This window comes from Callithrix jacchus, chromosome 5, assembly GCF_049354715.1.
Source record: "Callithrix jacchus isolate 240 chromosome 5, calJac240_pri, whole genome shotgun sequence".
In the NCBI taxonomy this organism is placed as follows: Eukaryota; Metazoa; Chordata; class Mammalia; order Primates; family Cebidae; genus Callithrix; species Callithrix jacchus.
The window spans coordinates 86,559,833-86,572,551 of record NC_133506.1 but is presented as its reverse complement, the minus strand read 5'-3'; the positions used below and the strand labels follow the sequence as shown (position 1 = coordinate 86,572,551).

The 12,719-nt window shown below is 54.8% G+C and overlaps 1 protein-coding gene across 6 annotated transcripts in view; it reads right to left on the bottom strand.

The window, feature by feature from the left end:
• Window positions 1–12,719, bottom strand: part of CRHR1 (corticotropin releasing hormone receptor 1) — a 49,030-nt gene that overhangs the window by 12,191 nt on the left and 24,120 nt on the right. For all 6 annotated transcript variants that reach the window (XM_078373397.1, XM_078373399.1, XM_078373398.1 and 3 more), the window contains 2 exons: window positions 5,584–5,703; window positions 576–661 (listed from right to left, as the gene is read on the bottom strand). Coding sequence is in view for 2 of the 6 variants with exons in the window: in XM_002748102.6 (XP_002748148.2) it covers window positions 576–661; window positions 5,584–5,703 (206 nt within the window). In the remaining 4 variants the exon portion in view is untranslated. The remainder of the gene's footprint in view (window positions 1–575; window positions 662–5,583; window positions 5,704–12,719) is intronic.

Sequence of the window (12,719 nt, the reverse complement as noted above, 5' to 3'; positions counted from 1 at the left end):
GGCAAAACGGTTGCCTCTGGCAGGGAATCCAGTGGCTGGGGACGGGGTGGGAGGGGACACTGTATTCCCATTTGTACCTTCTGAATTCTGTGTAAGCAACTTCTACTCAAAAACATTTAACATTTTAAAAGGTTTTCCAAGGGCTTTTTTGACCTGCACTGCTACCTACACCCTGTCCCTGGTTCCCATACAGCCCCCTGGGGTTCCAGCATCTCTCAGGCTCGAGTGGTGGGAAAGGGTGGGACTCCTGTGACCGAGTCTGGTCTCCCTTTCCACCCCCAGGACAGTCCCATGCCCAGTGCAAGCGGCTGCCCAATGAGCATGAGGAGAAGGAAGGAAGGAAGGAACAAGGACCCATCTCATCGCCATCAGAGCCTGGCCAGTGCCCCACCAGCCCAGCTCGCTCTCAATGGCTCATGGGCCATTTCTAAGCCAACGGCTCCAGCTCCCCAGTCGGCTTTGCTACGGCAGGGCCTTGACATTAGCCTCTGGCTCCGTGACTCCAAGTAGCAGGCACAAAACTACGGAGACCCTGGACCCCCCCATAAGGGCAGCCTCGCTTGGCTCAGCCTCACCTCCTCATTGAGGATCTCCTGGCACTCGGAGTAATTCACGCGGGCGGCCCAGCTGCCGTTGGCCAGGCATTCCCGGTAGCCATTGTCTGGAAAAGGAAGAGAGAGGCAGTGATGGCGGAGCAGCCCCGGGCCCCTGTCTGACCATCCTGGCCCAGATGGATGAATAGGGGGATCTGTAGATGGCCAGCCGTCTCTGCATCCATCTAGGCCAGCACAGGCACCTGCTGGGTGGGGGCTGTGTGGAGTGAAGCTGGGGAGAGGAACTTCCTTACCCCACCCCCATCTTCCTGACGCTTTTTTTTTCTTCTTTTTTTTCGAGACAGAGTTTTGCTCTCGTTGTACAGGCTGGAGTGCAATGGTGCAATCTTGGCTCACCACAACCTCCGCCTCCGGGTTCAACTGATTCTCCTGCCTCAGCCTCCTGAGTGGCTGGGATTACAGGTATGCACCACCACGGCCAGCTAATTTTTGTATTTTTAGTACAGATGGGGTTTCTCCATGTTAGTCAGGCTGGTCTTGAACTCCTGACCTCAGGTGATCTGCCTGCCTTGGCCTCCCAAAGTGCTGGGATTACAGGTGTGAGCCACCGTGCCCAGCCCTTCCTCCCTCTTTCTACTCTGCCTTCAGCAGGGGTTGGTGGCTCTCCCGATTCCCACCTGTGGGCCATGGCTCTGCCCACCCAAGCTGGCACGATCTTGCCCACAGGACTGGCCCAGGGACAGGCTTGGCCAGCTCCCTGGGATGTTTCCTTGCAAGTCCTTATGTGGTGGCAGATGACTAGGTAGGTGCTTTCCTAGAAATCTCCTATTCGGGGGTCTTGTAAGACAGCAAAAAATGGTGAGACCTCATGAGGCGATTCTCACGAGGCTGGGCATGAGTGGTGGAAGGGTATGCGGTGACAGCTCACGTGGAAGGTGATGACGGGCTTCTCATTTTGAGCCATCTGATAGAGGTGGCCGTGGGAAGTCCTCACTGGACGTGTTGCCCATGGGGGCTCAAAGTTCACGGGGCAGGTCTTGGGAAGGTCCCCAGGATGGCACTTCCCCACAGTGGGCCTCTGTTGGAAGATGGTGGAGGTCTTTTCGACAGAAAATGACAGGTGACAGGCATGTGTGGGGGGATCTCGTCACTCGGATCTGCCACAGCTGCTCCTAACCAGGCCCATGTCACTCAAGGAAGAAGGCAGGAGACATATGGGGGTTCATGCAGCCACCAGCCTGGATGGTGGCCCAGAACCTGTCACCTTCTAAGGAGATGGAGAGGGGTCCTGTGAACTGAACTGACACCTGCCTTTAGGGTCCTGGGATGGGCAGAGCTGCCCAACATGTTCCCCTCACCTTCCTTCCTGTCTACCAGGCTCGAGCTCTGGGGTCCAGAAACCCAGCTGGGAAGGGACAGAGCAAGTTCTAAATTCCATTTCATCTTCTCTGCTGGCAGAGGTCGCCCCACCCCACCCTGTACCCAGCTCTGGCATCAGTAGCTCTAAACATGCTTCCTTGAGTTAATTCTGGCTCTGACTCCAGGCAGAATTGCTTGGCAGAGAAATGAAGCCCTGAGCATCCCCACTGGAGCCTCCCTCACCTCAGGCCTTCCTATGGCTACCAAGCTGCCGGAGTCCGGGTCCTTGAGTCTAAAGCCCCATGGGGCAGAACCCTGTGAAGGTCTAGAGGCTGGGGCCCTGGGGCCAGCTCAGTTGCTGTTGTGCTGCATGAGTGACCTCTGGAACCTCCCTTCTCATTTATAAAAGGAGGGGCTGGACCAGCTGATCCCCAAGGGACCATCTAGCCTGGGAGCTGCCTCTCTGCTGGCAGCATCAGGACATGAAGGTGATGACAGGGAGCCTGTCCTGGCCTCCAGGGCTGAAAGGTAGTCGTGGCCTCTCCTCTCTCACTCCACTCCCCTCCCTGGTCCCTCTGCTGAGGAGTAGCTCAGCTGCAGCAACTAAATGGATTCTTAAAGCTCTTCCATGTCAGTGGACCGCAGTCTCGGGGAGCCTCAGGCCTTTGAGCAGAGTTGGTGAAGAGGCTGCTGACTCTCTTAATTGCCAAATGAGGGATGAGTACCGGAGGGCTCAGCCATTGGGTTTTCACAGAGGTCTGAGGGGAGGCAGAGGCGAGGTACCAGGGGAACCCATTGTCTCTGTCATGGCTGAGAAGTCCTGGGACCAGAGGCTGCTCCGAAATACCTCTAAGGAAGTCGGCTTGGGGACAGAGATCAGGTTGGAAGGGGCCCGGGGCGGTGGGACGGGATAGGTGGTGCTTGAGTTAAGAGGCAGCACAAAGTAGTGCTAAATGTGGGCCCTGGACCCAGATAGCCTAGGGTCAAATCCTGTCACTACCTTCTACTAGCTGTGTGACCTTGGGCATATCCCGAAACATGTCCGCTTCCTCCTCTGTGTTAGAAGGTCTGATTCGCGGCTCCTGCTTCAAGAGTTGAGTATTTTTAGTTAACATGCACAAGGTGCTTGGAACTGTACCTGGCATGTGATGTTGGCTGTTATTTTTATTATTGTTGTCTTGGAGCTGTATTTATATAACCTTACATGAGACTCAGAACGCGTCACTTGTCCCCACCAAAGAGTGCCGGTGGATGTCGTGGTAGGTGCCCCCTTTGCTCAACACCCTTACCCCCCTTGGCATGTGGGGGAGAGGCAGGAGTCCCACCCAAGGCTGGGCCGCCCAGAGGGAGCAGGCTTTGATGGGGAGAAAGGACCTGATCCAAAAGCAAGCAGGCCCAACAAGCGGGGAGCCGTTGCCAGGGAAGATGCGACCTCCTTGTCTTTAATTGCTGAGCTGAGCAGTCCTCCTGAAGACTCACGGGAAAATGGATATTTTTGGAAATGCTTCCCATCCCTTTGAAGATCGGATGCAGCAGGAGGGAGGGCATTAAGGAGAGGGCCTAGAAGTCCTGGCAGCAACTCATCAGTAAACGGATTAATTAGTGCCTAATGATGAGGTGCAGCTCTGGCACCCACTTGCAACTGATTGCCTGGGCGTGCTCCGCCTCATCTGGCGCCAGGGGCACCTGGAAAGGGGTCTTCCAGCCCTGCCCTGACAGACCGGCCCCATGTCAAGGGGCCATCACCCCAGCTCTTTCCTGGGATCACAGAGGGAAGCGTCCCAACCCTCCCACCCATTCTGCAGGTGGAGAATCTGAGGCCCAGAGGGGACCTATAAAAGGGCTCCTCAGCCAGCTGCAGATGCAGTGGGAATGAGAAGCTAGGACTCCTGGCTGCCACTTCAGGCAGGACTGACAAGTGGAGAAGTGTGCGCCCAGGCCCTGAGGTTAAAATGGTTATCTGGAACATGTCAAGTAAGCCTTTGGAACGGGAGTAGAGGGAGCTCATGAGGGGGTGACCAGGGCTGGCTGCAAAGGGTGACAGGGCCATGACCACAGAGAGCTTGGCAGGCCCCACCCAGGAGCTCGGGCTTGACCTCAGAGGCCATAGAAGGGTGGATTCCAAGTGAGGGAGTGACCGACTCAGATCTGAAACCTGAGTCTGGGCAGTGGCACTGGGGAATGAGGGCAGGAAGGGCCAGGCGCAAGAATCACTCTGGAAGTGGAAATGACGGGAACTGATGCCTCCTCCCAGAATTCCCTCTGATGCACAGATGATGCCTTCTTCCTAGGGGCTCTGGAAGGACTCAGCCCCCAGCATCATGAGAGCTCTCATCCCTGGGTTGTGACCCCGCCTCCAGGCTCTGTGACCTCTGATAAGTTATTAGCCTCTCTGTGCCCCAATTTCTTTATTATAAAATGGGCCTGACTATACTGGGGGCTGGCCAACTGTGCACCCCTTGGACTGACCTGGCCAAGAGGCCCTTCTCCTCTTCTTCCTTTCTACACCTCCCCTGGGTCCCCATGCCCCTCCCAGCATCTCTTCTCCCTCTCCCGGGTCCCTCCCCTGGCCGGGACTTGGTACAGACACACATGGCTGCTTGATCTGGGTGCCCCAACCTCCTGCCCTACCCTGGTCTCCCAGGTCACTCCCTGGGGAGTCACTCCCTGGCTGGGTCTTCCCACTTCTCTGAGGTGGCCCCCAGCCTTAACCCCCTTAATCCATCTGTTAGAGGAAAGAGGGCAGGAGAAGAATTTGGAGTTTTGAGCTGGAAGACATCTTAGAAGCCAAGCCATCCAGCCCTCTCCATCCGCAGATGAGGGGCTGGAAGGCCACAAGGGGAAGAATGTGCTGGGCGGTCACACAGTGAGTCTTGGAGTAAACTACATGGTGTCTGTGGTCACCCCTGTACCCTCTTGGGGCTCTGAGTTCAAGACCACCAGGATCAAGGGTGTACACAGGGGGCCCCAATTGCAGGGATCTGGCCCCCACCCTCCCCTTGGGTAGGTTAGGGCCTCTGGCCCGCAGCTGTTGCTCTCTTGATAAGCAGGGACCTGAGTCATTGATGGGGAGAGCAAATTAATTCTGAGAGTGGCAAGCGGACTAGCAGGGAGCTGCAAAGCCGGGCCATGGGGGTTCTGGGCCTCCAGGGAGCCAGGTGTTTACATGAGGATCAAGTATCCGACGGACCCTGGTCCATCCCGTCCTGTCCCCACCCCACCTACGGAGTCAAGCCTCTGCCTGTGCATCTAAAACTCTGGGTCCCCTGCCTCCTGGCTGGAGGGCCTGGGGTAGCCTCAGAACCTCTCGACTCAGGGTTCTTATCCACACAGCTGGGGCTCTGATGACTTCTGTCCTGTCTCATGGTATGATAGTAGGCTCAAAGAGGCTAACGTGAAGTTTAACAGCAGAAGAAAGTGCCCCTCACCAGCTGGTGATGGGACAAGTTCCCTAACCTCCCTGAGCCCCAGTGTGACAGTGTCTTGAGAATCACCAGTAATGAGAACAGGGCACCCAGGAGAATACAGTGCTGACCTCTGGAAAACGGGGGCTATCCCACAAGAGGTATTATTGTTATTGTCATCATCGTCCTTACTTCCCCCACCTCCGAGCTCTCCCCATCCTGTCCCACCTCCCAGCTGATGGCCCACCCTCCAGCTTCTTCCTTACTTGTGGTGTTGTATCGGACACCGTAGAAAAAGGCAGGGCAGGGCCGAACCACTAGCTGCCCTGCGGGGCTGCGGGGCCAGCAGGTGCCAATGAGGTCCACGGACGCGTTGCACTGCAGTCCTGGGGACAGAGATGGCTGGTGAGGCACAGCAAGATCCCCGGCCAAGGCCCCAGGCAGGCAGAGGACATTCCAGAGTCCTGCCCACCTCCCCAATGGTTCCCACTCACACACCAACCAGGGACAGGAGGACAGCAATGACCTCAGTGCAGAAATGAGCTCATCTTATGCAGAGGAGACATCAGGGGAAGAAATCTGAATCTGGTGCTATGGTACTAGGGAGCCAGCATGGGTTCCAGAGCAGAGGAGGAACAGAGATGGACAGGTGGTCTTAAAAGTGAAGCTCCTGGCATTTAGAGGAAGGCTGGGCATGCTTCAGGTCCCCTGCTCTGTAGCCTGAGGACACTTCTCTTGGCCCCTCACAGGGTGACAGCCTGGAGCTCTGAAATGTCACAGGAACACTGGAATAGGCCCAGCCAACCACTGATCCAGCCCTTCGCATGTCTCTGCAATCAAACCCTCTACCCTGGCCCTGCCGGGAAGAACCAGCTAAATGAAGCTGGCCCTTCCTCTAGCTGGCCTGCTAACCACGCTGACTGACCATATATCGTGTGTACTTTGTTCTGTGCAGGGCCCTAAGACGGGACTGATGGAGAAGTGCAGCTATGGAGGGGAAACGGAGGGAGACACCAACTGGGGGAGTGGAAAGGGCACTGAACTGGGAGTCTGGCCCAACAGCTTCAGAATGGGCTGTGCCACTAATTTGCTGTGTGACTACAGGTGAGTCATTTGCCCTCTCTGGGCCTTAGTGTATTATCTTCCTCTATAACAAAATAGTGGTTGAACCAGATCCGAAATTCTTAATCTCAGCCTACCAGAAACCTCAACAGTTCCCAGAGACCTTGAACGTAATGAAAATACTGGTATATACATTCATGTTAACAGGGAAGGGGGCCCATGGCTTTCATGAGATTCTCAAAGGGGTCTATGACTCAAAGAGATATTAAAAACCTGAACCAGAAAGAGGATGTCAAAGACCCCTTCTAAATATTTGCTTTTTGGAGGGGGTGGAGGAGAGAGAGAGAGAGACAGAGACAAGGAGAGAGGAGAGGTGTATGATGTATGATGTTGGGGCAGAGTTGAGGCCCCAGTGACACTTCAGGAGGGGAGGGGGATATGGCCTCCAAGAGGTGGGTGCTGGCACAGTCCTATCACCCCACTGAGGCTGCCCCTTCTTTCTCTGCCTTTTCGTGCCTCCCTCTGAGTGAGGCTAGCACACCAGTCCTTTTGAGCCCCAGTGTCCCCAGGTTAATAACCTAGAATTGGCACAAGAATGGACAGACAAGCCAGAGGGGGCCATGAACCACGAACGCGTGTGGGTGGGGGCAGCCTCTTCAGGCTTGGGCCGAGGCCTTAGCAGCTGCCAAGCCCTGGCTGGGGCCTGCCTGCCATCTCCTCCCCAGATTAGCTTGTCCCCAATCTCTCAGGAAGCAGCACTGGGTTAAATTGGCTGCCTTTCCCTGCTGGACTCAGGGCAGTGCCGAGCAGCACTTGTACCAAATGCTGGTTTTTCTTTCTAATCAAAGCTATTCATAGGGCATTTGTGCAAATCAGGACTCAAGGGGCAGAGGCCTTCAGGCCAAGTGGCTTAATTGAAAGAGAAAGAAATCTGGATTGGGGCTTAATGGACACGAGGTAACTTCAGGCCAGGCGGCTGGAGTGGGCCAAACCTGGGTGCTGGGCCACAGCGGAGTCTGTGAATGTCATCATGGAGCAGCGGTGGAAGCCGAGGTGACAAAGCAGGGCCATCTGTGTCAAGGGTGTGCCAGGTTGGTATTTTAACCTGTCCTGGATCCTGCTGACACTGCTGAGGCTGGGGATGGGGTAGAGCGGGGGCATGTGGCCGTGGAGAGGGGAGGAGCGTATTAGGGGCCATGCCCTGCTGTTTCAAAGTTCTTCATCTATTTTGTATGATCTTCATACATCTGGCAATGTTATTATTTCCTTTTTACAAATGAAGAAATTGAGGCCCAGGGAAGTTAGGTGACTTTTCCAAGGTCACAGGTCAATGGGTGAAAGAACCAAGACTCATAGGCAGGTATTTTGAACTCTAAATCTAGTGCTCTTTCCATTACACCACAGTGTGAGTCAATCACAGAGGGTGAGGGACAGTTAAGGGGGCAGCAGGAAGGGAACAGCGTTTGCTGAGGGCTGACCGTGTGCAATGTCAGGTGGATGACATATGCTACCTTATTTAATGGCACCATTGTACCTTCCTAGCTTGCTCATTCACTCCTCGCTCATTCATCCACAGAATCCAGTGAGCTAGGCTTAAATGGGATGCTCCATGTGGTGCATCTGGAATGAATGCACAGAACACACCCTCTCTGTCAGTTTGGCACCTGCCCTCCCTTCTTCCCTTCCCCTTCCAGTGCCCCAGATCTGCTTTTGGAAGGCACGGAGGGCAGGGAAGGACTGGGCACCAGTCGCAGCCAGGACCAGGCCAGAGCCAAGGCAGAAGTGGGCCACTCAGGATGGGCCTCCCGGCCTGGAGGACCTGCACCGGCCTCTGCTGGGAGCTCTAAGGGCTCTCACCAAAGGCATGACCCTGTCCACAGCTGGCCCGGGACGTGGAGACCCTCAAGGGGTGGGCAGGTCAGAAGCCATTTGCCCCTCCTCCATGGTACGGTGCCCAGCCACCTCCTATGCCACCGTGGGTGCTAACTCTCTCTGTTTTACAGAGAAGAAAACTGAGGCCAAAGCGGTCAAATGGCTTATTCCAAGACAATCAGTACCCGAAGATACTGAGACGGGAGTGGATTTTTAATGCTCGCCTTTTGATGCCAGCTCAGGGCGCTGCCCACAGCTGCACAGCTGGCACCGATCTGGGCAGCTGCCCCTCGAGCGAGCTGCGCCCCGGTCTTGGCGACTCCGGCTCCCCAGCAGCACCGCGCCTCCCCCTCCCTCCTGGCCCCCGCGGCTCATAAGGATGCGTGGAGGCGGGTGCTGGGGACACAGCAGCGGACGCGACCTTTACTTTAAGAGCCCAGAAAATCCTGGAAGGAATTGAAAGTCAGTGTGAGACGGGAAGAAAGGGAGGGAGAGGCTGCAAGAACGGAGAAAAGCCAAATGAAAAGGGGCGAGGAGACAAAGTTCCCCCTTCCCCGAGTGAAAGGTCAGCAAGACCGCAGGGGTCTAGGGCTGGAGGGGCGGGGGCGGGAAGGGGGCGTGGTCATAAGTTCGAGGGCCAATCAGGAGCGGGGATCCGGTCCCCCAGCAGAAACACCTGCAAGAGGTGCACTAGGGATTGGCCACGTGTTTTTGGGGAGCAGATGGAGGAGGGAGAGGCTGGGAGAGAAGAGAGGAGCAAAGGAAGGGTAGAGGAAGAAGAGAGGGGACCTAGAGGCCAAGAGCAGGGAGGAGGCAGCAGGACAGGGCCTCAGGCGCCACACTCCTGGCCAGTAGGCGCTGTCCATTGGACTTCCCGGCCCGGGACTGCCTTGTGGGCTCAGTGCCTTCCCACAACTTGCTCTGCCTCCGGGGAGTTGGCAGCTCCCACACTAGATTTCAGAGGGCCGTCCTGCGCACACAGCGTCAGGGGAGGAGGACAGTAGAGATCCCTGGGATCCGGTAGAGATAAGGCCTCAGAAGGGAAATGGTGTATAGGACTTGAGGGGGAGCATTTGTTGGACACTACTATAATACATACCAGGCACTGCGAAGCGTGCTTTGCATGATACAATTCATGCCACTCATTTAAGCCACCTGACTACACTGAGGAGGAGAAAACAGATGGAGGAGGAGCGGGGTGGGAGGCCAAGCGGGCCAGGAGAGAGGTGGGGAGAGAGAGAAAGAAGAGGGAGAAGACACTAAGGAAGAAATAGGGAGAGGCAGGCAGAGAGTCAGGGGAGAAGCACACAGAAAGATCATTTCACGGGTGCTGGGGACAGAGAGGGTGTCTAGCCCCTGGTTGGGAAGGGGAGAAGCAGGAAGTCAGTTCTGTGTTACTCAGCTTGGTGGCTGTAAGGACCTCAAGGACCTGTAGGACTCCGATTCTTGGGCCAGTGTCCCCTCCCTCCAGGTCCCAATGCCAAAAAGCCTGACCTCTTCTGCTCCCAATAGGTGGAGGTATTTTCCCACCCAGATGTCATAGTCCTGGGATGAGGAGCAATTTGGTTCAGAGTAAGCCAACCTTGCAAATAGCCAAGCCAGTTTTCCAGCCAGCTGGACAAAGGCAGAGGTGCTGTTAGGAGCCAACGCCTCCGGACAGCTCCCTGTCCCGCAGTGCCTCTCCCGGTCAGTTAAGGAATAGTGACTTTGCTCCTTAACAAGTAGTTGGTTCTCCATAGCCGTAAGTTTTGGGGGAAAGTGTACTGAACACATACAGACTTTTTTCTTGTCATTCTTCCGTAAACAGGACAGTGTATCAACTGTTTATGTTTCCATAACATTTACATTGTATTAGGTATTAGAAATAATCTAGAGATGATTTAAAGTATCCAGGAGGATGTGCATAGGTTATATGCAAATACTACTCCATTTTCTTTCAGTGACTTGCTCATCCCTGCGTTTTGACATCCATGGGGAGTTCTGGAACCAGTCCCCCATGGATACCAAGAGACAGCTGTTACTTACTGACTACCTAAGAAATGTTCAAGGGGCTTGGTAACACCCTGTCCTCATGGTGCTTACATTCTAGTGAGGAGACAGCAAACACACACACGCACACTCACACACACATTTCTGTTAACCAGTGAGAAATATTATGGAGAAAAACAAAAAGTTCGAAGAGATGAAGGCTGACAAGGGTGCTATCTTGCAAGGGTGGTGGCTTCTGAAGTGCTACCATTGAGTCAGAGACTGAAAGGAAGCAAGGGCGAGAACCTGGAGGGGGCAGAGGCAACTACAAGTGCAAAAGCCCTGGAGCAGATGTGTGCTTCCTGTGTCTGAGGGTCAACGTCCTGTCACGCTGTGGCTCACTCTCTCATTCGTGGGGCAGATAGATGCCTTCAGGGTCTTTCCTGGTTGGAGATGTGGGAGTGGAACCAGCCCACTCACCAGCCCTGGTCACCACAGGCCTTCAGGTGGGGGCTGAGCTGGGGGAAGTCAAGCAGGCTAAAGTAATGCAAAAACCAGCCCTATACCTTCCTCCTTCCCCACACATACACAGAACAAATGCATGAGGACCGCATCCTGGTCAGAGTGCCTCAAATCCCTGCAAAAGGAGAGCAGAGGAAAGGGGGCAGTGTGGAGGGCTCCCACCTGCTGGGGAAGAAACCCTGCTGGGTCAGAGTCCTGGGAGGCCTGCTTTAATGAACAGGTAAGAACCCTTAGAACATGGCCTATTTAATGCTGTGTACAATCGGGCACTGGCTTCTTTCCCCAAGTAAGTTACACAGTTTCCCTCCCATCAGGCTCAGGGGCCACATGCGCTTGGCAGATCCACCCATGGTGGATAACTTCAGAGGGAAGCTGGAACCTGGCTCTGCCCCAGTTATGTTGGCTCTCCCATCAGCAGCTTCTGGAGGTGGGCACTTGGCAGCAGCCCTGTGGCTGGGAAGCCCTTCCCCCCTATTTGGCTTAAACCCAGGACGGGGGACTCAGCCCAGGATGTCCAGAGGGGAAGCGGCCAGGTGGCCCCAGGGCAGCCTGTGAAACACACATTCTTGCCCAGTCAGAGGAATGTGCTGTGGGATGAATGGGCAGGGCTCGTGCCTGGACCACCTGGCATGGAGGGGGGGCGGCAGAGAATCCTGGTCTTTGCTCGGCCATTTCATGGTGAAGCTGCCTTCTCTTTGGCTGGGCAGAGGAGAAAGATGCCTGTGTAGGATGGGTGACCCATCAGGACAAGTGGATGGCGCTCCTGCCCTGTGGTTTGTGGGCTTTTCAATTTTGCCTTCCCAGCAGCTAGTACAGTGCCAGGCATATACAAGGCACAGAGGAGAATATGGGGCCATGTGCAAACCCAGTGTGGATATGGAAAACTGCAGGGGTAACACTGCAGCCCTAGACAGCTGACTACACTGGGCCCTGGGCACCCTGGTTCTGAGTGGCCACATAACGTGGTGCCAATAGTAACATCTGAACCCAGGCCCACATGGTTTATATCTTGCAGCCACTGCTTAGTGGCTTTGGGCAACTTGTTTAACTTCTCTGAGCCTTAGCTTCCTCTACTGTAAAATGGAATAAAATTATTTCCTGACTATAGTATTATAATGATTGAATGAGATTAAGGCACTTGGAATGGTACCCAACACATATCGGGCACTAAATAAATATTAACTCTTATTATTACTATTTGAGACAGAGTCTCCCTCTGTCACCCAGGCTGGAGTACAGTGGTGCAATCTCGGCTCATTGCAACCTCGGCCTCCCGGCCTCAGGAGATTCTCATGCCTCAGTCTCCTGAGTAGCTGAGATTAGAGGCATGTGCCACCATGCCCAGCTAATTGTTTTATTTTTTATTTTTTGTAGAGACAGGGTTTCACCATGTTGGCTAGGCAGGTCTCAATCTCCTTACCTCAAGTGATCTGCCTGCCTTAGCCTCCCAAAGTGCTGGGATTACAGGTGTGAGCCACCATGCCCAGCCTAGCTAATTATTATTATCCTTCATTACCTTAAGACCAGAGATAGAACTGATGACCCCAGGTAATTGTCAACTCTGATTCTATTCGTCGGTGATGTTACTAGTAAATAACTCTATTTCTTCCTGGCATTGTTATACTCATGCCATAATTTTATGAGTTGCCAAGTCTGTGGCCTGCCACATGATGGGCCTCAGCCCTGGGGACCCACTCCTCTCCCAGCTCCTGGCATGAGGCACATTGAAGGCCCCCCAAAGACCCTGGCTCCATGCCAGCTGCCCCGGCCAGACGCCTACCCATCTGTCTTGGCCCCTCCGCCCCACCCTCACCATCTGTCTCTACCAGTGCCTGTCGGTCTGGGTAGGACTCCAAGTCAGAAGACAAATGGTCCATTATCAGAGGCCACTGTGGAGGGTGATGGATTGCGCACCATGCAGCCAGGCAGGCTGGGCTGGAGGCATGGGCACGGGGTACAAATCACCGTGGAATGAATG